General features: G+C 43.9%; 1 protein-coding gene and 1 long non-coding RNA gene across 2 annotated transcripts; one reads left to right on the forward strand and one right to left on the reverse strand.

Annotated features, from left to right (window-relative positions):
* The first annotated feature begins 5,307 nt into the window (after positions 1 to 5,307).
* MLNR (motilin receptor) lies at positions 5,308 to 9,894 on the forward strand. Its single transcript, XM_028721682.2, has 2 exons — positions 5,308 to 6,184; positions 9,614 to 9,894. The coding sequence occupies exons 1-2, from the start codon at positions 5,419 to 5,421 to the stop codon at positions 9,892 to 9,894; spliced, it is 1,047 nt and encodes a 348-aa protein (XP_028577515.2). The 5' UTR covers positions 5,308 to 5,418.
* A 4,675-nt stretch (positions 9,895 to 14,569) lies between these two features.
* On the reverse strand, positions 14,570 to 23,542 carry LOC144327332 (uncharacterized). Its single transcript, XR_013392415.1, has 3 exons — positions 23,506 to 23,542; positions 14,918 to 15,014; positions 14,570 to 14,671 (listed from the first exon to the last, which is right to left on the reverse strand). It is a non-coding gene; the product is annotated as an uncharacterized LOC144327332 (long non-coding RNA).
* Between the last annotated feature and the right edge of the window lie 1,587 nt (positions 23,543 to 25,129).

Below are 25,129 nucleotides of genomic sequence, written 5' to 3' on the forward strand. Positions count from 1 at the left end.
CTTCTGCCAAAAAAGAGGCAGTATAAAAAAAACCACTGGAATATAAAAATAAAGAAACCAGGAAGAAAAAATTGGTATGTCTTAACCCAGCTTTTGGCACTTAGTCTTGGGGATACAAGACAGCAGTCCAAAGCGGGTGGAATTTCTCATCACTTCAGCCAACTGGGAAATGTATTTCCATGAATTATATTCAGCTACTAACTCTGAGAAAGAAGATCCTGGCCACCTTACAGACCATCTTCCAACATGGCCACCCATATCTGTGTCCAAAATCAAAATAGACTTGTAGCCCAACTAAAACCTGGGAAGGCCCCAGGGGAGGACTGAATCCCACCAGAAGCTATTAAAAACAATATGGATTTCTGGGCTCCTATGCTGGCCTCTCTCTTTACTTGCATTGATTGACATATATTCAGATGCCTCAACTCCACTACCTCTCTTTTCCTTATCTTCTTTTCTCCCTCATCACCCTTTCTCCTCATCCTGTCCCCGAGGTGGATTCTCAGCCACATGTCCCCTGTAGCTTCGGCATTTAGCAAGAGCCACCAAAAAGGCCTCAAAGGCCGCATGCAATATGTGAGCCGCGTGTTGGGTCACCCTGGCTTGAGGATGTTAGCCAGCTCTCTCTGCCCATCTTGTTTTGATCTGTGTACACGTATGAGTTGAATGCATTGTCTTCTTCAAACATCACTTTAGGCAGGAAGGGGACCAACAGCATTGTAGTGTTCCAAATGAATTGTTGCTATTATTTTTATAGTGTAGTCTTAGACGTGTGTTGCCTAATACTGTTCTGTACAGAGATTGAAGAGCTTGCATTGAAAGAAGTTTGAAACTTTGATCCCAGTTTTTGTAAAGTCCAAGCCTATGTGACTGAAGGCAGGATTTGGGGGCAAGAGTGGAATGCAAAGGCCTGCCACTCAATTTAACTAGCAATATAAGGGCTGGTTAAGGATCACAGAGGGCAGTACTCGCCAGGGAAACCATGCAAGTCCATAGGACGATATGTTTCCCTATTAGCAGGGCACCAGTGGTGCACATAGAGACCTATAAGCTCAGCTAACTAGCCAGGCTAGAGGCCTTGTGCCTATTGTTTCTTTGTAGTACCTTATCTTGTGAAACCACATTCCAAAGGTGTCTGCATAAGAAAGGGGTGATCTCCTGTTTCCACACTCTAGGAGCGGCCTTTGTTCTCATTGTACGTCCATGGTTGGCCTTGCTCTATCTCACAGATACACATCTTGGAGGCCCTATTCCCTCATACATACCCATATAGAGAATGGAATGCAAAGAGATCATGTGCAACAAGGCGCTGCTTAGAGAGAGTTCTTTGTTCGCTTGCTCAATGTATATTCATTAAGGAAAGACCATAAATGGTATGCCAATAGGGCGATGTAGCCTAGGATAGGAGAAGTTGCCTCAGTTTATGCATATGCATTGCCTTAGGAGATAACAGAAATGTATATTAAGGCATGCACCCCTTTTTATGGGTCGGACGCAGACTTTGGAGTTTATTCCTCTTTGCCTATTTTGCTGGCTTGCAAAATAAAGCCCTTTGTTTTCCTCATTTGCTGCGTGAGTTTTTCTTTCAGCCCCAAACGTTTATTTTTGCAACACCAGCCCACCAATGAGGCAAGGTGAGGCAGCTGCCTCAGGTGGCACCTGAGAGAAGCAGCACTGAAGGGGAAGAGGAAGCTGTCGCCCTACTGCTGCTTTACATGACGGGGTCACTATCGCTGCTATGCAAAGGGGCGGTGGCAGCAGGTTCTCTTCCTCTTCCAGTTGCTGCCCCTCTCTGAGTGGCTTTGGTGAATAGGCTTACTGGTCTACTCACCAAGCGCCCGGAAGACAGCAAGATACTGCCCTGCTGCGGCCGTCACTTAGCAGTTATGACGACCCTGCCATGTAGAGCTGCAACGGGACAGCAGCTTCCTCTTCTGCCTTGCCTCCTCCTCCGTCCCTGCCTGCCCATTCCCTCGCTCACTTGCCTTCCCTACCCTCCCAATTCCTTTCCCCTTGGATTTTTACCCCAGTCGCCTCCCCTGCTTGACTTCCCAGCAAGACGTTCCTTCATACCTGCTGTTAGAACTGGAGACTGAATTGGACCCAGGACTGAAAATAAAGCAAGACTCAGAAAGCATAGGAGCAACAAAAGCCCTCTAACCTGGGAGAAAGTTAGGGAGGTCTGTGAGAAAACTTTGTCAGATGCATCCAGCTCCTTTCTGGTGAAGCAGAATGCTTTATCAAAATTATAACAATTTAATATGGACTTGCTGTACACAATAAAGCACACGTCTTAATTTGTTAGGTGGTTGGCATCCATCTGCCTCAGGAGACAATGGAAGCGTTAATATGTATGATCTGATTACAGTTTCCTTTCAACAGGCTGCTTTGAATATTATTTCCCCATTATTTTATTGTAATGATATTATTAAGACACAAAGCATATTAAAACAACATCAATAGCTACAGCAAGTATTTGAGATACTTCACCTCACCTAATCAACACAAATCTGTCTAGGAAGCCAGCTTCATGAGATAATCATATCATTTCCAGTAGCTTATAAAAGAAATTGATTTTTTTCAAATTACATTTTCAGAAACAAGAGAAATTCTTTAGTGGCCATAGGATAGCTACTATGTCTGACACATGTTGAAAGGAAAGGCTTTAAAAGCTGAAATTAAAGGTGGAGTTGCAGAGAATAGTGATGGGAAGGATCAGCAAATTCTGCAAGGCCTAAAGCTCTAACTTACTTACTTACTTACTTACTTACTTACTTACTTACTTACTTACTCCCTACTTACTGGAAGCCCTCCTTCACTGCTGTTTTCTGAAGGCCTCTTCTGAAATTAACATCAAAAATTACAAAACTCTCACTAATGTTGCTCTGTGAGATTACACAAGTACGGTTAGCCTGAAATTTATGTGCGTGGCAAAACAAACTAAAAGGGGGCAGGAGTCTGTGGGAAGTGACTTTAGCAAATCCCAGCTGCCATAGAACCCAATGCGTTTTGACTCTACTTGAATGTGTGGTGTGTACCCTTGTTTCCTTGGTGTGACCTTCTGTCTGACTTGCAAGCTGTCTGGCAAGCAGGTCTAAAAATGTGGGCCTGGCAAAATGGCCACCACAACGAAAAGCTTCATTTGCTCCTAAATAGCAATAAACAGTCTGCGAAATCTCGCAGAAATTGGAGGCAACCCCCTGCTCCTGAGAGAGGTCAATTTGCAGAGAAGTTTCAAGAGTGGTACTGTTAAGTTGTGGGTGAACATATCAGACGACACAGCAATTCTTCAAACAGCTCTTGTTTATTCACAGGCCAGGACAGAACTGAACTGAAGGGTTCAGTCAGCCTGCTTATATAGAGCTCCAGTACAATGTAACTGTAACAATTTTCTAAAACTATCCAATCACTGAACGTCACTTTCAACCCCTTATTTGCATAACTATCTACAGTATCCCCCTGCTGGCCCAGGGTGAGAACTTCAGTACATAACATACACCCTTATCTTTTGTCTCACTTCTGTGGAACATTGATACTGAAATGCACAAACAAAAGTAATTTAATCAATAATAGCATTTGTCCGTTCCACCCCACCCCTCACCACTAACTTTTTAATCAACAAACATAGGGCTGATACCCATTTCCCCTCTGTTTCTCACATGACTCAGGTTTTATGTGTGGAGAAATTGAGTAGCCAAGGCTGGCACTGCCTGGTCTTGATCTTTTCAGGCTTAACAGGCCTTACCCAACCTGGTACCCTCTAGCTGCTTTGGACTGTAATAGCTGGCTGGGGATGATGAGAGTTGTAGTCCAAAGCAGCTGGAGAGCATCAGGTTGGGAAACTGACTAATTTACATCAAGAGAATGTACCACTGAGTTTAAACGGAGCAGAGGGGAGGAGAGGAACCGATGCAAAGACTTCTTAAACCAAGTTTTCGAAGGTTTGGATTGAGGAGTCCAGGGATGGATCTGACAGTTGCAGTTGTCTCAATCTCTGTGTTTTCTGTTCTTAAATGCAATTCTCCACATTGCTTACAGTGATTTAATTTTTTTTTAAAAATCCTCATGAAGCTTCAGCATTTTAATGCAAACTTCTCCGAATAAACTTCTCCTAATAAACACATTTTTAGGTGCAGTTTTGACTAATGTACACATTTTTGCAAGCAATTTTTCTCATGAATTTTTGTATGTCATTTCACCAATGTATTCATTTTTATGCACTCTTTCTCCTGATATATGCTTTTTTTTGGGGGGGGGTAAACATTGGTTGGATAAGTGCTAACATCAAAGGATGGCTGTGTTTCAGTTATCACATTGTCTCAGAAAGTGTGTATTTGATAGATTTGTCTTTACTAGCAAGTTATCTTCACCCATGTCTCCATCTGATACCTGAACGCTGACAGGTGTCGTTTATGAAGAAGATGCTCTAACAATCCATTCCAGTCATCTTGTACTTTTTCTAGAACTTGGTTCTGCAGCAAGTTTTCAAGGCTTCTTTGGCATAGGTCATCTTCCAGGTCATTTACTTCCTATCCACCCCGAGATTGAACTCCATCAAGTTAGATAGCTTTGAATTATCTCAGGAAGCAAATCAGGCCCTTCTGTCTTTCCATCCCCTTTCCCAAGAATGGTTGTCTTGTCTTTCCTTTTATAGGCACACACCTTTATGCCATCACTTCCAGCCAGGCATGGACATGTGTGAAGACATGCTGCCTACAGTTTACCTTCCAATTGTACATACAGCAGCCACTTAATAGACTTGGCTAGGAATACTTATTTAACAAAGAAACCTCCTTAAAAACCTTCCTTGGAGGTTTTGAAGCAGAGGTTGGATGGTCGTTGGTCATTTATGCTTTAGCTGAGATTCCTGTATTGCAGGGAATTGGACTAGATGACCCTCGTGGTCCCAATTCTATGATTCTGTGGTTTGACTATTTTGGCAGTCCCCTTTTTCTGCAGGCTCATATCCTACAGCTATAAAACCACAGATTTGGAGACGTGCTGTAATAATTCTGTTAGCCCTTTTTTTGTTTTGGGTACTTATATTGTACATGGTTTCTATTTCCTCTGCAACTCAGTGGCTTTGAGAGGGATTTCTAACAGCTTCTCAATAGCCCCACCTGTTGCTAAGACATGAAAGAATAACGAACAGGTGAAAAAGCAACGATTTTCCATTTGCTGCTTATTTGGGAGGAGTTTGTTTGAGTATCTATCAATCTTCGCTTGGAGCGCAGACGCTTTATTTCCCTGCGCAAGGAAAAGCTAAGCTGCTCCAGAGATTTTGCAGAGCGTGGAGAAAGCATCAGTCAGAAACCAGACCAAGAAAAGGATGAAGTGCTGACACCATCTCAGCGTTCTGCCATGCTTGCATTTCCTCCGGATGCTCTGTAGAGAGGCAAATCGAGAGCTGCCTGCAACATGGTCTCAGCCAACATCAGCAGTCCTGCCGGACACCAAGAACAGAATACAGAGGTATGCAGCAAGTCCCTGTGCCCACTGCTGCCCATGCACACTCTCATCCCAGTGACAGCCATATGTTTGGTGCTGCTGGTTCTTGGCGTAACAGGCAATGTCCTGACCATGGTTGTGACAGGTTGCTCCCGGGATCTGCGCAATACCACAAGCCTCTACTTAGCCAGCTTGGCTGTCTCTGACCTGCTGCTGCTGCTACTTGGACTGCCCTTGGACCTGTACCGCCTGTGGCACGCACAGTCCTGGGCGCTAGGTACACTACTGTGCCATGTGTGGCACTGGTCTGGCGAGGCGTGTGCCTACTGCTCCATCCTGCATCTGACGGCCCTGACGGCTGAGCGCTACATCGCCATTTGTTTCCCATTGCGAGCCAAAGTCCTGGTGACCCAACGGCGTGTCAAAGCTCTGCTGGTGGGACTCTGGGCCGTGGCGCTGCTCACCGCTGCGCCTTTTTTATTCCTCGTGGGAGTTCGACGGGTTGGCAATGTCTCCAGCGACATCGATGCCAGGTATGAGTGTGCCCCCACAGACCATGCCCAACAGACAGGGCTGCTGGGTACCATGCTCTGGGTCACCACCAGCTACTTTGTGCTGCCCTTCCTTTGCCTCTACATCCTCTACAGTTTGATTGTCAGGGAGCTTCTGCGGGTCAACAAGACACATCTTGGCGGGGCGTCATACCGAAACCACCAGCAAACAGTGCGCATGTTGGGTGAGTATTGGGAGGGGGGGCGTTATGAAGTCTGGAGGGTGTGGGGAGAACAATGTCTTAGTGCCTCCATGTCCAAGTCTCCATGGAATTTCCCCTATGCTCATAGAATGCAGTAGAATCATAGAATCATAGAGTTGGAATAGACCACAAGGGCCATCGAGTCCAACCCACTGCCAAGCAGGAAACACCATCAGAGCACTCCTGACATATGGTTGTCAAGCCTCTGCTTAAAGACCTCCAAAGAAGGAGACTCCACCACACTCCTTGGCAGCAAATTCCACTGTCAAACAGCTCTTACTGTCAGGAAGTTCTTCCTAATGTTTAGGTGGAATCTTCTTTCTTGTAGTTTGGATCCATTGCTCCGTGTCCGCTTCTCTGGAGCAGCAGAAAACAACCTTTCTCCCTCCTCTATATGACATCCTTTTATATATTTGAACATGGCTATCATATCACCCCTTAACCTCCTCTTCTCCAGGCTAAACATGCCCAGCTCCCTTAGCCGTTCCTCATAAGGCATCGTTTCCAGGCCTTTGACCATCTTGGTTGCCCTCCTCTGGACACGTTCCAGTTTGTCAGTGTCAGTAGAGCTACCCTGATTCTTTATGGACCCCAAAAGTAAATGGACAAGGATGCCTCCACCCAAAAGAGTGCCTAGAGCATCTCAGGGCACCCTGCCATGGTCACCAGCCAATCCTGCACGTATTGGATGAGTGTGTGAATGAGTGCTTAGCAAGAAGCTGTTGCATGGCTCAGAGTTCCGCGCTGAAGTTCCTAGAAAATAAAGACTCACCCACAGCGCTGGAGAAAAGCCTTTTGTTGTAAACTCTAAAGAGATTCACACAAGCAGCCCCATGCACTGAAGTAACGTCCCATGGAACACACAAAGCTTTTGCCAGACATCTTCTCTATCTCAAGTGGAAGTGACATTTATCTTAATAATCAGAGAAAACTGGTGTGGTTTGATTGGGGTTTTTTTTTACAAGCATAAAAGTTGAATACAGAGAGCAGACAAGTAGATGATACCTGTCTCTCAAGCTGCATCAGTTCCTCTGAAGCATGTACTTGACCCCACTCCCTGGCAGGGCCGTAGCTGGGGGGGGGGTGAGGTGGGCCCCCGCCGGGGTGCAGGCAGGGGCGCCGACTTATAAAAAATATTGGGGGGGCCCATACCGACTTATAAAAAATATTGGGGGGGGCCCATACCGACTTATAAAAAATATTGGGGGGGCCCAAGACCTCCAAACCGCTGCTGCTGGGGGAACGAAAGGGGCGAGCCCCGGGCTGCCCCGACCTTAAGTGAACCTGTGAGGGCCCGCCCTTTGCGGCAGCCGATTGGCTGCTGCCGTGGACGGTGAATATTAATGAGCTAGGGGGAATCCCCGCGAGATTGTTGATGGGTCGAGAGCCCGCAACCCCACCCCCTCTCTAGATCGGGAGTGGCTTTGTTTTAACTCATTACTGAATGTATTTTAAAAGGTAACTATCGTTAAACAAGGAAAATAAAAAATACCAACATAATTTTGTGATTTTACAAAGCATAATATAACTAATAATTTTTTTAAATTATTGGGGGGGCGGATGGGTGCAGGCGATGGGTGTGTGTGCAAAATCGGCTTAAAAATATGTCCATAAATATAAATATTGATTGTTGCCTCATAGGAAATGGTTTTAAATAGAGGGTGAATTGAATGGGAGGGGTGGAGGAGAGGCAGAAAGAAGAGCTAATTTGTCCGTGGCAATGGGGCGCAAGCTGGACGGTTCTGCCAGGGGTGCAAGATCACCTAGCATGATTCTGCTCATCACTTTTAATTTGTATACAGTCTTTCTATCTTACAATACTCAAGGCAGTTTACAAGCTGAAGAAACAAATGATGTACACCTTATAACAACCTAATGCAATACAAAAATGTAATAAATGTAATAATAAAACATAGATCCCCAGCTTCTTACCAACAGCAAACAGCCTCTAAAACTAAAGTGTTGCCTGTCTGCTTCATTGCACGGAATTGTCTCTCTTTGAAGCCTCAGCTGGGAAAAGTGGAGTAGGTCCAGAAGCAGACAACCACTAGTCATTTGACACCGTCTGATTTTGTTTGCAGAGTCACCTTCAAGTCCTTTAACTATTGACTAATTTGCATCCTATTTAAAAAGTAATCTCTTTTCATGATACCAGCCAAATCTTTCAGGAGGAAGGATAGAAATATAAATTCAATAAATAAGAAACCCCATAAATAATAGTGGGGAGACTACAGCACCCATCTCCAAAGATACCTGCCGCAATTGAACTTCCCCTCCCTCCACTCCCCCAGTCACCTCCCAGATCTATTCTGTGGGTTCTCCCAATCCTCCCTAGGGAGAAAAGAGGAAGGGGAACTTTCACTGTGCAAATAATAATAATAATAATAATAATAATAATAATAATAATTTATTATTTGTACCCCGCCCATCTGGCTGGGTTTCCCCAGCCACTCTGGGCGGCTTCCAACAAAGATGAAAAATAAACTAAAATGTCACATATTAAAAACTTCCCTTAACAGGGCTGCCTTCAGATGTCTTCTGAATGTCAGGTAGTTGTTTATCGCTTTGACATCTGATGGGAGGGCGTTCCACAGGGCGGGCACCACTACCGAGAAGGCCCTCTGCCTGGTTCCCTGTAACTTGGCCTCTCGCAGTGAGGGAACCGCCAGAAGGCCCTCAGAACTGGACCTCAGTGTCCGGGCAGAACGATGGGGGAGGAGACGCTCCTTCAGATATACTGGACCGAGGCTGTTTAGGGCTTTAAAGGTCAGCACCAATACTTTGAATTGTGCTCGGAAACGTACTGGGAGCCAATGTAGGTCTTTCAAGACCGGTGTTACATAAATAGAAGTGCTTATGTCAATGGGACAACTTCATTGCCTCCAACTCTCTCTCTGTAATTTGTAATTTGCTTACATACTGCTGATGCCAATTATAGTGGTACCTCGGGTTACATACGCTTCAGGTTACAGACTCCGCTAACCCAGAAATAGTGCTTCAGGTTAAGAACTTTGCTTCAGCATGAGAACGGAAATCGTGCTCCAGTGGCGCGGTGGCAGCAGGAGACCCCATTAGCTAAAGTGGTGCTTCAGGTTAAGAACAGTTTCAGGTTAAGAACGGACCTCCGGAACAAATTAAGTACTTAACCCGAGGTAGCACTGCATATTGCAGGCACCAGTAGCAAGTAACTTCCCACACAAATTAGCCCTGATCTGATTCTGAAAATTGTGCTTTCCTGCCTTGCTGGACGATTCCAGCCCTGTTCAGCAACTGTCTTCTGTGCCAAAGAGCAATCCAAATATTTGAAAACAAGTGTACTTCTCACCTGCTTTGAGCAAGCCCATTAGGGCTAGAGTCAGCTGTGGCAGGGCAGAGGGTAATTCTTTCCTCCTTTCCCCCCTCCTCTTGCAGTTGTGGTGGTCCTGGCTTTTGTCGTATGCTGGCTGCCATTCCACGTCGGGAGGATCATATACACCCACTCAAAGGATACCAGGATGATGCTTTTCTCCCAGTATTTCAATATTTTTGCATTGCCGCTCTTCTACTTGAGTGCAAGTATCAACCCAATCCTCTACAACCTCATCTCGAAGAAATACAGGGCAGCACTTTATAAGCTAGTGTCTCCCAAGTCTGCAGAAAGGGCTTCTACTATTACTAGAGAAACTGTGAGCTACCCAGAGACGAGTGGGTAGTTTAAAACATGGGTAGGCAAACTAAGGCCCAGGGGGCCGGAGCCGGCCAATCACCTTCTAAATCCGGCCCGCGGATGGTCAGCGTGTTTTTACATGAGTAGAATGTGTGCTTTTATTTAAAATGCATCTCTGGGTTATTTGTGGGGCATAGGAATTCGTTCATCCCTCCCCCCCAAAAAAATATAGTCCGGCCCCCCACAAGGTCTGCGGGACAGTGGACCGGCCCCCTGCTGAAAAAGTTTGCTGACCTCCAGTTTAAAAAATGGATCTTTGGGGACTTCATTTGCATTGCTTTCATCGATATACAGTGGTACCTCGGGTTACATACGCTTCAGGTTACATACGCTTCAGACTCTGTTAACCCAGAAACAGTGCTTCAGGTTAAGAATTTTGCTTCAGGATGAGAACAGAAATCGGGCTCCGGTGGCGAGGCAGCAGCAGGAGGCCCCATTAGCTAAAGTGGTGCTTCAGGTTAAGAACGGACCTCCGGAACGAATTAAGTACTTAACCCGAGGTACCACTGTACTTTAAAGCAGATTTATGAAAATATGAATTCGTTCATCCCTCCCCCCCAAAAAAATATAGTCCGGCCCCCCACAAGGTCTGCGGGACAGTGGACCGGCCCCCTGCTGAAAAAGTTTGCTGACCTCCAGTTTAAAAAATGGATCTTTGGGGACTTCATTTGCATTGCTTTCATCGATATACAGTGGTACCTCGGGTTACATATGCTTCAGGTTACATACGCTTCAGACTCTGTTAACCCAGAAACAGTGCTTCAGGTTAAGAATTTTGCTTCAGGATGAGAACAGAAATCGGGCTCCGGCGGCGAGGCAGCAGCAGGAGGCCCCATTAGCTAAAGTGGTGCTTCAGGTTAAGAACGGACCTCCGGAACGAATTAAGTACTTAACCCGAGGTACCACTGTACTTTAAAGCAGATTTATGAAAATAAGGGTAGCTTTCCAGAGGGCCGGCCCACCCACGAGGCAAGGTGAGGTGACTGCCTCAGGTGGCAGGATCCAGAGGGGCAGCAAATCCAGCCTCCAAGGAATGTGTTGCCTGCAGCTGCTGCCATCTCCTCAGCATCACCCCCTCCCATGCCATCTCTTCTCAGCAAATAGGAGGTGCTGCTGATTTTCTCCCACCCCAGCGAGGAAATGGCGAGGGCTGCTCTCTGGGGTCTCCAGGGCTCTGCACCCCCCCAGCATGATTCAGAGCAGGTCCCTTTTCTCCCACAACAGACTTTGATTCCCACTTCAACCATCGGGTAAGGTTGATTTGATCCCACCCCCCATCCTTGTTCCTGAGGTAGATCTTCGCTCACCCCTTCTTCCCTGGTGGGAGGACGCCATTTTGTGGAATTTATCCATAGGATGATGCAGGCAAAACCCAGACCCATGACCTTGGGTACAAGAACAATGCCACAAATGCCCCCCTAATTTACCAGCAAACTATACTTTGTCTTTTTCCCTGCAAACCAGGATTAGAAACCATGGACTGATCCTGGTTTGTAAAGCAAGGGCAAACCATAATTTCTCTGGTCAGTCCAAATGGCAAGCTGTGATTCATTCAAATTTAAGATGTTGGGTGGGGGGTGGGAATTGGAGAATGCAAAAATGGTGTGTGCATACTTGAGGTTCCTCAAGGCTTGTTTACCTAGTCGCATCATTGAAAAAGGCCATAGTTCAATATTACGGCACGTTCTGTGCATGCAGAAGGCCTCAGGTTTTAGGTCTGACATCCCCAGTTAAGAAGGAAGTCAAGGAGCAAGTAAGATGAACAACCTCTGCCTTGAGACTGACTGCCAGTTGTATATGAGACAGCATTGGGTGAAATGGACAGATTGTCTCGTAAGGTAGCTAAGTTGCCTAATTTACTATCTGGATCACTCCATCATCTTAGTATAATATTTGTGGAGCTTTATATTGTGTTGCAGTAAGTTGCTGTAGTGATTCATATAGTAAAATAGGCCTTGCACCAGACATATTTTGTTGGAACAGTTGCAGAGCTACCGCTTCTAGGTTTTGTTAGCTGATATCGAAATGAATCAGGACCATTTTAATTGGTTTCCACATTGTCACAGTTTCTATTTTAAGACACATCCTGCAGAAATTAGAGAGTTTCTGATACGCTAATTGTAAATCTGTTTCCACAATTTTGCCACTAAATGTTTAGATTTGTAAATCAACATTACTTGTAGTTCCGTCTGATCATGGGAATGCCCTGAGATGTTAGTGAAGTGTTAGATTCCGGGCAAGAAAATGGTAAAAGTTTATCTGTCCTAGAGCATGGCCAGTACTTTGCTACTGCCAAGCAGGTCTGGATCATAGCCGTCAATGTTTTCCTTTTTTAAAGGGAAATTCCCTTATTCCAAATAGGATTCCTTGCAAGAAAAGGGGAAAGTTGACAGCTATGGTCTGGATCCTGTCAGCGCTTGAATGGCTGGCCACTTGAGAATAATAATAATAATAATAATAATAATAATAATAATAATTTATTATTTATACCCCGCCCATCTGGCTGGGCCTCCCCAGCCACTCTGGGCGGCTTCCATAGAAACCAAAAATACAGTAAAATATCACACGTTAAAAACTTCCCTGAACAGGGCTGCCTTAAGATGTCTTCTGAATGTCAGGTAGTTGTTTATCGCTTTGACATCTGCTGGAAGGGCGTTCCACAGGGCGGGCGCCCCTACCGAGAAGGCCCTCTGCCTGGTTCCCTGTAGCTTTGCTTCTCGCAATGAGGGAACCGCCAGAAGGCCCTCGGCGCTGGACCTCAGCGTCCGGGCAGAATGATGGGGGTGGAGATGCTCCTTCAGGTATACTGGGCCGAGGCCGTTTAGGGCTTTAAAGGTCAGCACCAACACTTTGAATTGTGCTCGGAAACGTACTGGGAGCCAATGTAGGTCTTTCAAGACTGGTGTTATATGGTCACATGGAATCACAGAATTGTAGGGTTGGAAGGGATGTTGAGGGTCATTTTGTCCAACCCTGTCAATGCAGGAATCTTTTTGCCCAGGACCCTGAGATTAAGAGTTTCTTGCACTACCAACTGACACGTATGCTGCCTTGTGTTATATGTAGGGATTGGAGAGAAATTCTATTGAGTTTGCATTCAAACTTCACAAAACCACACTTTCTATTGTTTCTGCTACACGAACCAAAACACAACCATTCTTCAGAAGTCACATTCTTCCGATGTTGCAATACTTACCAGTCAGGTAAAGTGTATAAAAATGTGTATCCTAGGGTGAAGTGTACATAAGCATGCAAATATTTGGGAAAATTGCATACCAAAGTGCATTATATATGGGAAAACTGTTTTTTTGAAAATGCGCCTATAGGAGAAATTGGCACTAAGATGTCACAAATTGGTGTAGAAATGTGGAGAACTCAACTTCAGGTTGGAAAAGTGAAAAACTGAGAAGAATTAAATTTGACAGATTGGTCCATCCCTAGTTATGTGCTGGGCGAAAGGTAAGATACAAATACTATGAAAATGAAGGTTTAGCAGCTGCTAAACCTTCAAATCAATGACTTAGCTCCCTTGTCATATCTTATATGGCTTCTTATTTGAGACACACTTAAAGCAGAGTTCTGAAGTTTAGTTCTTGCCTGTGTCACCCGCAAGAACGGGGGCAGATGACTGCAGCTGAATAAATGCAAACTCAATGATGTGAAACCACAAAAAACTTATTATTGTTGTTATTATTGTTATTGTTAATTCTAACACCACTCCCTTTTAAGAGCTATGGGGACTTTAATGAAACACGGTTTAACTAGGCAAGTTGCTTTCATCAATTTGCCTTGATGTCCATTACATAGAAAGATTGGGAATGAGCTGAAAAGCCTGGTATATTGGGAGCAGGTTCATTTCACTCAAAATGTGAGTAATGGGTAATAACCTTCCTGCATGGAGCTTGACTGTTTTTGTGCTATCTTCGATGAAGGCTTAATTGTAAAACAAACACATAGGCAGGAATCCATAGTAACATAATGCATGATGGTTTGGGGCATAAATGGCATGAGGGCAAATCTTGTCACCTTTTGAAATGGGAAATGCTATCAGTCCAAACATAAAATAACTTGGCAACCTAACTAAAAGAAGAAGGGTAGCTCGAATATTACAAAAGGAGAAAGCTGACACGGTATTTTTGCAGAAGACACCATATCCCTCTGATCAATTACCCTTTTAAATTGCCAAGCTATTTGCCACCATTTTAGCTAAAACGTATTGGCACATATTTTGGTCATGTTCTTAAGATAGTGAATTTTTGTGGAAATATAAATGAACCATTAACGATGTTATTTGGAAATTTTAAGGATCTGGTTTTACCAGGAGATGTCAAATTGACAAAACGTCAGTTAATAGCTAGTAGTACAGGAATATGTTGTGGGGATGGGCATTTATTCATCTAGGAGACTAGATGTAGTCCACTTAAGTTATACTCAGAGTAGACCCATTAAAATCAATTGGCATGGCTAACTTAAGTCCATTGATATCAGTAAGTCTACCCTAAGCACCAGTAAGTTGGACTCAACTCTCAAAGTTGACTAATATTGACTAATAGTGTACGAATGAAGGAAGGAAGGCAACTTGATAATTTATTCATTTAAAAATGGAGCATTTTGGTTAAGTATAACACGACACAAGAAAACATTCACCCTTTATGTTATTAGAAACAATTTAGAGAACAATTGTTTATATCTTTTTGCTTGTGACTTATTTTACGACTACTGCTGATGCTGCTTTGTTCACAATGCATTTTCTTCTTCTTTATCTGTAAAACAAACAAATAAATAAAGATGCCAAGCTACTTTGCTGCTATTTAGCTAAAAGGGGCTGACAGCACCCTTTCACTGACTCTATGCCTCATTGAGAAATGGCAAGTTCAATCCAGAAATTCAAGGAAAACATCTATAAAGGGCTATTGGAAAACATCTATAAAGGGCTATTGGAAAACATCTATAAAGGGCTATTGGTCAGTGATGTTTCAAAGTTGTTTGCAGAGGACACAATCACTTACCTGAAAGAAGAATGTTTAGATGTTACTGAAAATCTTAAGAGGACTGTGTTTCTGTGACTGAGGTGCAAATGGATGAGGACTATTTTCCTTGGACACACTAGAACAAAGTGAAAAACTATTATCAGCTGTGAGTGGGTGCTTTTTTTTTTGCTTGTTACTACTACTACATTGGGACGTGGGTGGTGCTGTGGTCAGAAGGTCGGTGGTTCAAATCCCCACGATGGGGTGAGCTCCCGTTGCTCGGTCCCTGCTCCTGCCAACCTAGCAGTTCAAAAGGACATCAAAGTGCAAGTAGATAAATAGGTACTGCTCCGGCAGGAAGGTAAACGGCGTTTCCGTGCGCTGCTCTGGTTCGCCAGAAGCGGCTTAGTCATGCTGGCCACATGACCTGGAAGCTGTATGCCGGCTCCCTCGGCCAATAAAGCGAGATGAGCGCCGCAACCCCAGAGTCGGTCACGACTGGACCTAATAGTCAGGGGTCCCTTTACCTTTACTACTACATCATGCAATAAACATTTGGCAGTGCTCTCAAATATTCAGTGTTTAAGACAATATAAGACTACAGAGCCACTTAGGAAAACATGAACACTGGGCAGGCTAGTTACAGTGGAAATACTGGTTTGTCAAATCCACCCCCCCTCTTTCAAATCTCTAATGGTATTATTGACTATGTTCCAAGAATGGCTTTTTGATTGAAAAAAAATGTATACAAGAGATTTGAAACAAGATGGCCTAACACCATCATATAGAAACATTGAATTGGGAAGTTCTGAGCGTACAAGGATCTGACAAATTATGATATAGTTTGGCTCCAAAAGTCTACTCCACACAAAAAAAATCTTGAAAAGTATTAGATATGCATAACCACTTTACAAAAGCTACCGAATCACGTCAGTCAGTACTTATCTCACAGCTTTTGTTGGCTAAGGGAAATTGGTTAGATTTTTTGAAAAGAATGACTTTTTGTTAAGATGCATTACAGAATATATATTAATCTAAATTTCATGCTGCTTTCATTGAAATCTTCTGAGAGTTTCTACCCTAAGTGCTGTGATAACTAATTACGTTGATCCAACATTTACCCATTGTATCACTTTGTAAGATATGGATTATCATGTTATGTATTGTATGTTTGAACTGTAATGGCCTATAGTCAATTTGTAAGTAAAGCATAATTGAACTTTGCAAAAATTGAATTGTTGTGACGGAAATCCTGGATAACCAGATTTGCCCTGCCAATGCAACCAATACTGATTTTAGAACACTGTATATTCTAAAACCCACAACAATGAATTTATCATTTGTGGGAGATATGAAAATTCTGAAGGTTGCTATCCCACTGGCTCACAAGTTTCTTCTGATTGGGGGATCCTCCTTAAAGTTTGTACCCAGCAAAGTTACACACACAAAAAAACACAACTCTTGTCTTATTTAGAAGAGCTCAGATTTCTTTAGAAAAGATGTAGAAACCAGTGTGCTGGTGGTCTCGTAAGAGTTTATTGTGAAGAGCTGTGTAGGGGATTAACAGACAGATGTTTTATGCTTGGTGGCAAATGATACCATTTATTACCAATTCAAAAGAAGCATTTGAGAATTGTTGAAATTGTATAAGATTTGTTCATCCTTAAATTTCCATTTAGGAGTAATTTAAGCAATTGATGTCTGACAATAAAATGGAATATGTATAGAAACAATGAACATTTTCTAATTTTGCATGTAAACACTTGCTAACCAAGAGAGGCAGCTATACACAAGAAGTGTAGTCAAGAAGTGTAATCCTCAATTTTTGTTCTTTATTATTGTGTTTCAAGAGTTCCACAACTGCACATTTTTTTCAGGGAATAAAAATCAAAGATGACACCAGAGCAGCTTACAGATTCAGGTAGGTAGCCATGTTGTTCTGACGCAGTCAAAAATAAAACAAAATTCCAGTAGCACCTTAGAGACCAACCAAGTTTGTTCTGGGTATAAGCTTTCGTGTGCATGCACACTTCTTCAAATACTTCAGATATCTGAAGAAGTGTGCATGCACATGAAAGCTTATACCCAGAGCAAACTTAGTTGGTTTCTAAGGTGCTACTGGAATCCCCCCCCCCCCGAGAGCAGCTTACAAATATCGATAGTAAGATGTTCTCTGCTGTTGTCCTGACAATCTCAACGACAGGATACAAAAGGAAAATGGATTGGTAGGGAAGAGGAAAAATGCAAACGTAGCCACTAGTTCTTCAAACAAGCAGCCTGAATGGAAACAGTTTGAGAAGAGGAGCAGCCAAAAGCTCCGGTCTGTCAGCCTAGTTAATAGAGGGGCTCTGCAGTTCCTTCTCTCCCTCCAGCATGATGGAATGGCTACTGCTTGAAGGAGCAGCCTGATGGCATGGATCAAAATATACAAGCTTTCGCTGTGACTGAGATGTGAACTGGAGCACTGTAAAACCTATTTGATAAACAGGCAGAGAATCTGAATATTTGTATTTGTTTTGCAGTCTGGAAATATCTATGGCAGGGTTCTCCATAAACATTACTAAAATAAATCTCTCTAGCTCAGCCCTCAAGGCAGGGTGGCACCTAATGGCTGCCCAAATGGAAAGCGCCTTGAGAAACTAAGCCAGTGTTGTACAGTGGTTAGAGTATCAGAATACCACTTGGGGGACCAGGGTTCAAGTCACCACTCAGCAATGAAGCCCACTGGGTCACCCTTTACCAGTCACTGACTCTTAGCCTAAACTACCTCACAGGGTTTTTGTGAGGATAACATGTGAAGGGGGAGATATGTGCAGCCTTAAGTTGGGACAGATATGTAATCTGTGTTGTTTTTCTAGAAAAAGAGGTGTCAGAATTCCTCTCTTAGAATGGCACTGGCGCCCACCTGAGAGGTGTCGGAACTAAGGTCCTGTGAATTCCCGGTGAGAAAAGCCCTACTTTCTCTCCAACCCCAGAGGTTGGCATGGGCTGTGTTGCATAGAGCTGCAGTCTTGGGGTTTGGGGTCAAATTGATCATATGCAAGATCCCTCCACCCAATTTTAGATGATTTCCCCATTGCATTGCAATTCCGATGACCCTCTGCAGAGAGGAGAAAGGTTGGTTATGCAAGCTGCCTTCTACTTATTTAACCATCAGATGCAGTCAAGATCTAGAACATCTGCATTTCTTTTATCACTCTTGATAATTCTTCTTTACAGGACCATTATAATTTGTGTGCTCCGTCCTACATCAGCCATTCTTTGTTAGAAGAAAAGCTGTATGGCGTAAGAAAGGCATGCCTAATTTTTTCTGCAAACAGAAACCCCAAGCAACCCATGTTATCTAGCTGCTCTGCTAAAAATTACACGCTTTTCAGCACTGATCCTGTGTACACGTTGCTTCATACAACAAATATGCTAGTTTGTATGGCAGGTTGTGTTTTCTGTGTGTGTGGTTGTTGTTTTTTTTACAGTTTCCTGCCAGCTGGACTGCTATTGTAACTGGTCAAAATAATGGGGAAAGGATTGAAATTCACAAGTTATTTTTCATTTAGCTGAACAATTCACTTGCTACTCCTTATCTGAGGCGTATTCTTATTTATCAGGAGGAGTGGGGAAATAAATTTGGCTTTCCGGTATGCGCTACAGTTTAAAGCTGCAGTTGACTAAAAGGTAAGCATCCTGTCCAATGAAAAGATTTCCAAATGGAGCACAACAAATTCTTAAAATCTGGTATGCACCCAACCCATCTTTCTAGTTCAAATATTGTAGAAGAGTATTCTACTGGTACTTCACTCTTTAGCTGAAAAAGCTCCCATACTGGCTTACAAAGAGCAGTAGGAGGACAGTCCCTCTAAAAAGACATGATGCACAAGGAAGAAGGGAAGAGGAGGGCCTTAAAAGCAAGCTCAGGCACCAATTCTTAAACATCAGTTGTTCTCATGACCAGGTGGGATAGGGGTGAAAAACAGATATGCTTTAAAGTGATATGTAGAGCTTACGGGAATGAAGGTGGAGAGAAAGGCTTTTTCATGCATTAGCCCAGGGACAATATCTGGGTGTGGCTTTTAATATTCTTTTTCTTCAGGCTCATAATATGGAGAATCTACATTGTAAGCCTATGAAGAAATTAACTGAAGGGTTCACTCGGTGGGCCAAATGGTTCTCAGTTTTAAGTCTTTGCACTGACACTCCTGAGCAGACCTTGTTTCTCCTAATACAGAGTTAACTTACTTCTTGTGATTTATTGCTGCCTAGCTCTACACACACACACACACACACACACACTGAAGTGCTTATATAATGACTGTTTTGATGACCTTTTGAATGCTCTTCCATACCTGTCATTTTAATTGTTTCATGTCCTGTGTTTCCAAGAGGTTTTGGGTATTGATCACTTTCCAGCAGCGTAGCAATCCCTGCTAGCACCTGGGGCAGACCAAAGTTGTGGAGTTTTTGTTGTTGAGCTTTCTTTAGGAAAATTGTTGAGCTGCTTTGGAATACACAGCTGATCTGAAAACACAGCTACCTAAAAAACAAATGAATCTCCAGATATTTGAGCAGTCAAGCTGCTCACTCAGATACATGGCACTGCTGTTGTTGTCAGCCACTAGCTATTCATGTTCCGAACGTAAAGGATGTGAAAACATCTTCACAGCACACAAGGCCCCCTGAGGCCTAAATACTCAGTCTAACTTTGATGTTGGCTTTATAGGTCAAAACCAGCACTTTGAATTGGGTCTGGAAGCTAATTGGTAGTAGCCAATATTGTCACCATTATATGTGTTATGTACTGAAGTTTTCACCCTGGACCAGCAGGGGGATACTGTAGATAGTTTTCACTCAGGTCCACATATGCAAATAAGGGATTGAAAGTGACGTTCAGTGATTGGATAGTTACAGAAAGTGGTTACTGTTGCGTTGTACTGGAGCTCTATATAAGCAGGCTGTCTGAACCCTTCAGTTCAGTTCTGTTCTGGCCTGTGAATAAACAAGAGCTGTTTGAAGAATCGCTGTGTCGTCTGATATGTTCACCCACAACTTAACAATATGATCAAACCATCTTGCCCTGGTGAGCAACCTGGCTGCTGAACTCTGCACCAGCTGAAGTTTCCAGTCTTCAGAGGCAGCCCCGTTGCAGTAATTCAACATATAAGTTACCATAGTCCATGGTCCTCAGCTTTCTGGAACCTGGAGACCTAAATCTAAGAAATTGTCATGGGCACCACAAAGTGCTCATTTCACAGACGTAAAACTGGTGATGCTTGACCTATCCAAACAACAGGCAAAAAACTGTGCCCGCCCGAACCCTCTTACAGGAGCTTCCAGTCTTCAGACGCCCCACATGCTTTTGCAAAAAAGAAAATGAAAGAAAAATGAGAACTCCTAAGTTTTGCCGAGCAAAAAGAAAGGGGGGGGAGGGAGCTGCACGGCTTTGCCGGCAAAGGAGAAACCAATAGGAGAACACTTCAGTCTCCGAGGACATTCTATACAAGATCTTAAAGTAGCTGTCTTATTGCAAAAGAATTTTAGAAATACACTTTAAAGAGAAGTTGCTGAATTACAACTCATTACCAAACTAAAAACTATGGAGAGACCTGGTCTGAATAGAGATATTGGATTCATGTCCCATTATACATACTAAAGCTAATTTTGGTCATCTATCCCTTTAAAAATCCCTTGCCCTTCCCTGTGGAACCAACTGCCATAACAGTCATCAGCAGTTATAAGGTTGAACCGACCTCTGCTTCAGAGTATCTGATGAAGTGTGTATTACACACGAAAGCTCATACCTTGAAAGCTTATATTTAGTTGAACTTAAAGGTGCCACGAAATTAAAAGACGCCTGCTCCTTGGGAGAAAGGCGATGGCAAACCTAGAAGGCATCTTAAAAAGCAGAGACATCACCTTACCAACAAAGGTCTGTATAGTTAAAGCCATGGTCTTCCCTGTAGTGATGTATGGAAGTGAGAGCTGGACCATAAAGAAGGTTGATCGCCGAAGAATTGATGCTTTTGAGTTATGGTGCTGGAGGAGACTCTTGAGAGTCCCATGGACTGCAAGAAGATCAAACCTATCCATTCTTAAGGAAATCAGCCCTGAATGCTTACTGGAAGGACAGATCGTGAAGCTGAGGCTCCAATACTTTGGCCACCTCATGAGAAGAGAAGACTCCCTGGAAAAGACCCTGATGCTGGGAAAGATGGAGGGCACAAGGAGAATGGGACGGCAGAGGACGAGATGGTTGGACAGTGTTTTCGAAGCTACAAACATGAGTCTGACCAAACTGCGGGAGGCAGTGGAAGACAGGAGTGCCTGGCTTGCTCTGGTCCATGGGGTCACGAAGAGTCGGACACGACTAAACGACTAAACAACAACAAAGGTGCCACTGGAATTATTAAAAAAGATTTTTCCAGCCATGCTTTCTGTACAAGTTTCCCAGATGCAGACAATTGTTCTGTTTCCAATTTCCTGATTGCAGTGAACTGGTGGTAATTATTCGGGAGCTTCCAGAATTGCTCATTGGCCAGAAACAGCTAGGTTGCTTTTTAAGAGTCGAGTTGTGCTGGAGTTACAACAGTCCACTTGCATAGTCATCATCTTCCTCATTGCCACAGGAAGCTCCTCCACCTGCTTCACCCGCTTCGCCCTGTGGAGTAACTGGGCCTTTCTTCTTCATGCCTTCTGGGACAGCCAATGAGTGGCCAAGCTTGGCATAATCCTTGTCCATGTATTTAAAGAGTGGTGAATTGCACACATCTGAGACTTGGTCCTGGTCTTGCTGATCATCCCCTCTAGGAGCTGCTTCAGTGCCGCACAGTCTCTTCTTGCTCTTCCTCAATGTCTTCTATAATTAGATCTTCTGAAAGGAAAAGGCTGGCACTTGGAGAGACTTTCTTATATACACTGAATATATACATGGAGCCTTGATGGCAGAAAGTGAGGAGGAATTAAAGAACCTTTTAATGAGGGTGAAAGAGGAGAGCGCAAAATATGGTCTGAAGCTCAACATCAAAAAAACGAAGATCATAGCCACTGGGCCCATCACCTCCTGGCAAATAGAAGGGGAAGAAATGGAGGCAGTGAGAGATTTGACTTTCTTGGGCTCCATGACCACTGCAGATGGTGGCAACAGCCGCGAAATGAAAAGACATCTGCTTCTTGGGAGAAAAGCAATGACAAACCTAGACAACATCTTAAAAAGCAGAGACATCACCTTGCCGACAAAGGTCTGTATAGTTAAAGCTATGGTTTTCACAGTAGTGATGTATGGAAGTGAAAGCTGGACCATAAAGAAGGCTGATCGCCAAAGAATTGATGCTTTTGAATTATGGTGCTGGAGGAGACTCTTGAGAGTCCCATGGACTGCAAGAAGATCAAACGCATCCATTCTTAAGGAAATCAGCCCTGAGTGCTCACTGGAAGGACAGATCGTGAAGCTGAGGCTCCAATACTTTGGCCACCTCATGAGAAGACTCCCTGGAAAAGACCCTGATGTTGGGAAAGATGGAGGGCACAAGGAGAAGGGGACGACAGAGGACAAGATGGTTGGACAGTGTTCTCGAAGCTACCAGCATGAGTTTGACCTAACTGCGGGAGGCAGTGGAAGGCAGGAGTGCCAGGCGTGCTCTGGTCCAGGGGGTCACAAAGAGTCGGACACAACTGAACGACTAAACAACAACATATACATGGAAATAGACATTACATTCAAGTTGCCTGGGTCATCTTCCTCCATGTGAGGAAGGGAGAAGGTCTGCAGAGCCCACAGGGAAACAAAGAGCCACATGGGATATGTTTATTTATCTAAACCTCAAAATAGGCCTCAGACAGTATCAGAGAGACCTTAGGGACTAATATTATTTGGAAATCAACATCTATATGCTGAAGGGTCTTAATTACTTCTCCGTCCATTTACTTGGGAGTAAGCCCCATGGAATTCACAAGGACTTAGTTCTGAGTAGACATGTCACTTTTTTGCATTAAATAGTCCATAGTAGGTGAGACAGTTAAATCAAAAGCCGCTCCTCTGTTGATATGAATCTACAATCCTATACCCAATTATCTGGGAGTAACCCTCATTGAAGTCAACAGGGCTTACTTCTGAGTAGACATGCATAGGATTGTGCTGTAAATAAGCCACACTTTCATAAATCAATGGGACTCAGCTAGCTGTGACTAACTGATTTTAACAGAACCAAGGTGTGGACAGCTTTCAGCACACACCAATACATGGTTCCATGTGCATTCACAGAATCATAGAATTGTAGAGTTAGAAGGGACCTAAGGGCCATCTAGTCCAACCCCTGAGGCACATTCTTTCCTTAAAGAATTCTGGGCACTGCAGTTCCTGAAGTGTTGCTGGGACTGGCAACTCTGTGAGGAGTAAACTCCTGTGCCCAGAACTCTTTGGGGGAAAGAATGTACTTGAAAGGTGTAGCATGCGCATGTAAAGCCCATTGAAGTGAAGAGCATGGCATGAAAGGGGGTTAACTCAGAAGTAAGACCCCTTGTGTGACTTGCTTTTGTTTTTATATGCTCTGCCTACCAGGACAGTCCAAGCTGTAAGGCGAAGCCGACGACAGCCTGCGCTGCTCACCGAAAAGCTGTTTCTCAGAAGGCTGCCTTACCCTGAGTGCTGTATCCCAGAGCAGGCTGCAGTTGGGCTCCGTGTTCAGGTTCTGTGGCTCGTTGTGTCAGTATCAAAGCTGTCCTGCCCAGGTCTTCAAGGATTATGTCATGTAAATGGAAAAGAAGAGAAGGTTGGGATCATAACTCTTTTAGGGACTTTCTTATATACCCTAAACATATCCTTGGAAATAGACATTACCTTCATGTTTTCCTTGTTCTTTCTTCCTCCTGCCATCTTCTTCCAGATCAGCCACTAAGGGGGCAGAAAGCACATATTGTGCACAAATCTTTTTTGAAAAAAATCTGAAATTACTGGGTCAAACACAGTATGAAAGTTAAGAATGGCATACCAATAGATCCATTTTCAGAGAAAACAGGGCAATTTTCATTTCACTCATTAAGCATGTGAGCACACAAACTTTCCTGTAGGAAACCAAATTCGAGCTAACGGTAAGTGCAATCTCAAGATGCAGAGAAAATATACAGTAGAACTGTTTGGGGGACTTTCTTATATTTCCTGAAGATCTCCTTGGAAATGGACATTACCTTCATGTTTTCCTTGGTCTTTCTTCCTCCAGTCTCCTCCTGCTCTTCCTCGAGGTCTACCACCTTCAAGGAAAGACACAAAAGCAAAACATTACAACAGCCAAGAACTGTTAACGATTGATAAAGCTGCCCCAATGCCGCCCAGTCTCTTACTCCTCTTCCTCCAGATCTTCCAGGATGAGCTCTTCTGAAAGGAAAAGAAGAGAAGGCTGGCAGTTAGAGAGACTTTCTTATATACACTGAACATATCCTTGGAAATAGACATTACCTTCAGGTGGACTTTCCTTCTCTTTTGCCTGAGGCGGCCAGGAAGTCCGTGGAGCCTACAGCGAAACAAAGAGCCACATGGGATATGATGATCTACAGCTCAAAATAGGCCTCAGACAGAGACCTTTCCTAAGAAATCTCAGGGACTGGAATCAACTTCTATAGGCTGAAAGGTTTTACCTTCGAAGTCCTTTTGAAAAGGGGTCCACAGGGGAAGGCGGAGGGGCAGGTGGGGCGCGGGGGGGAGGACTCAGGGAGAGGGCACACTTTATTTTTCCTCGCCATCCGCGAAATCGCTCTTCGCAGCCTGGAAAGCCCAGAAAAGAAAGAGAAATGGGGCTTACAGTTAGTACTCTCTCATGCCTGTAAACCCAAGAGGAATTCACTATCCTCACAGAATACAGATGCTGAGAGAAATCCTACTTACATGTCTATCTTCTTCCTGGAAGAAACGCGAAATGATCCAACAACCACAGAGGTTCACCAGGCCTTTTTGCACTCTGGTGACCAGTGAGCCAGCAGAGGGAGGTGTCACAATGGGGCTGTCCCTTGAAAATAGGGACACTTGGCAGGTGTCCTGAGGTGCCGAGATGGGAGACCACCAGGGAACCCATGATATGGTGCTTAGAATTATACAGGCAGAAGTATTACTTAAATAAATACATCTCTAGACACACTGTCCTTTTGGTCTTTTCTCATGCAAGAATATTTCCCTAAGTCAGAAAGAGGCCTCCTGCTCATGAAAGTGCACCTTCGGGCCTGAGCCTCCTAAATAGCTCTACTTGGGAGTAAATTATTCTGCCCCAGTGG

Source organism: Podarcis muralis, chromosome 3 (genome assembly GCF_964188315.1).
Source record: "Podarcis muralis chromosome 3, rPodMur119.hap1.1, whole genome shotgun sequence".
NCBI classification, from domain to species: Eukaryota; Metazoa; Chordata; class Lepidosauria; order Squamata; family Lacertidae; genus Podarcis; species Podarcis muralis.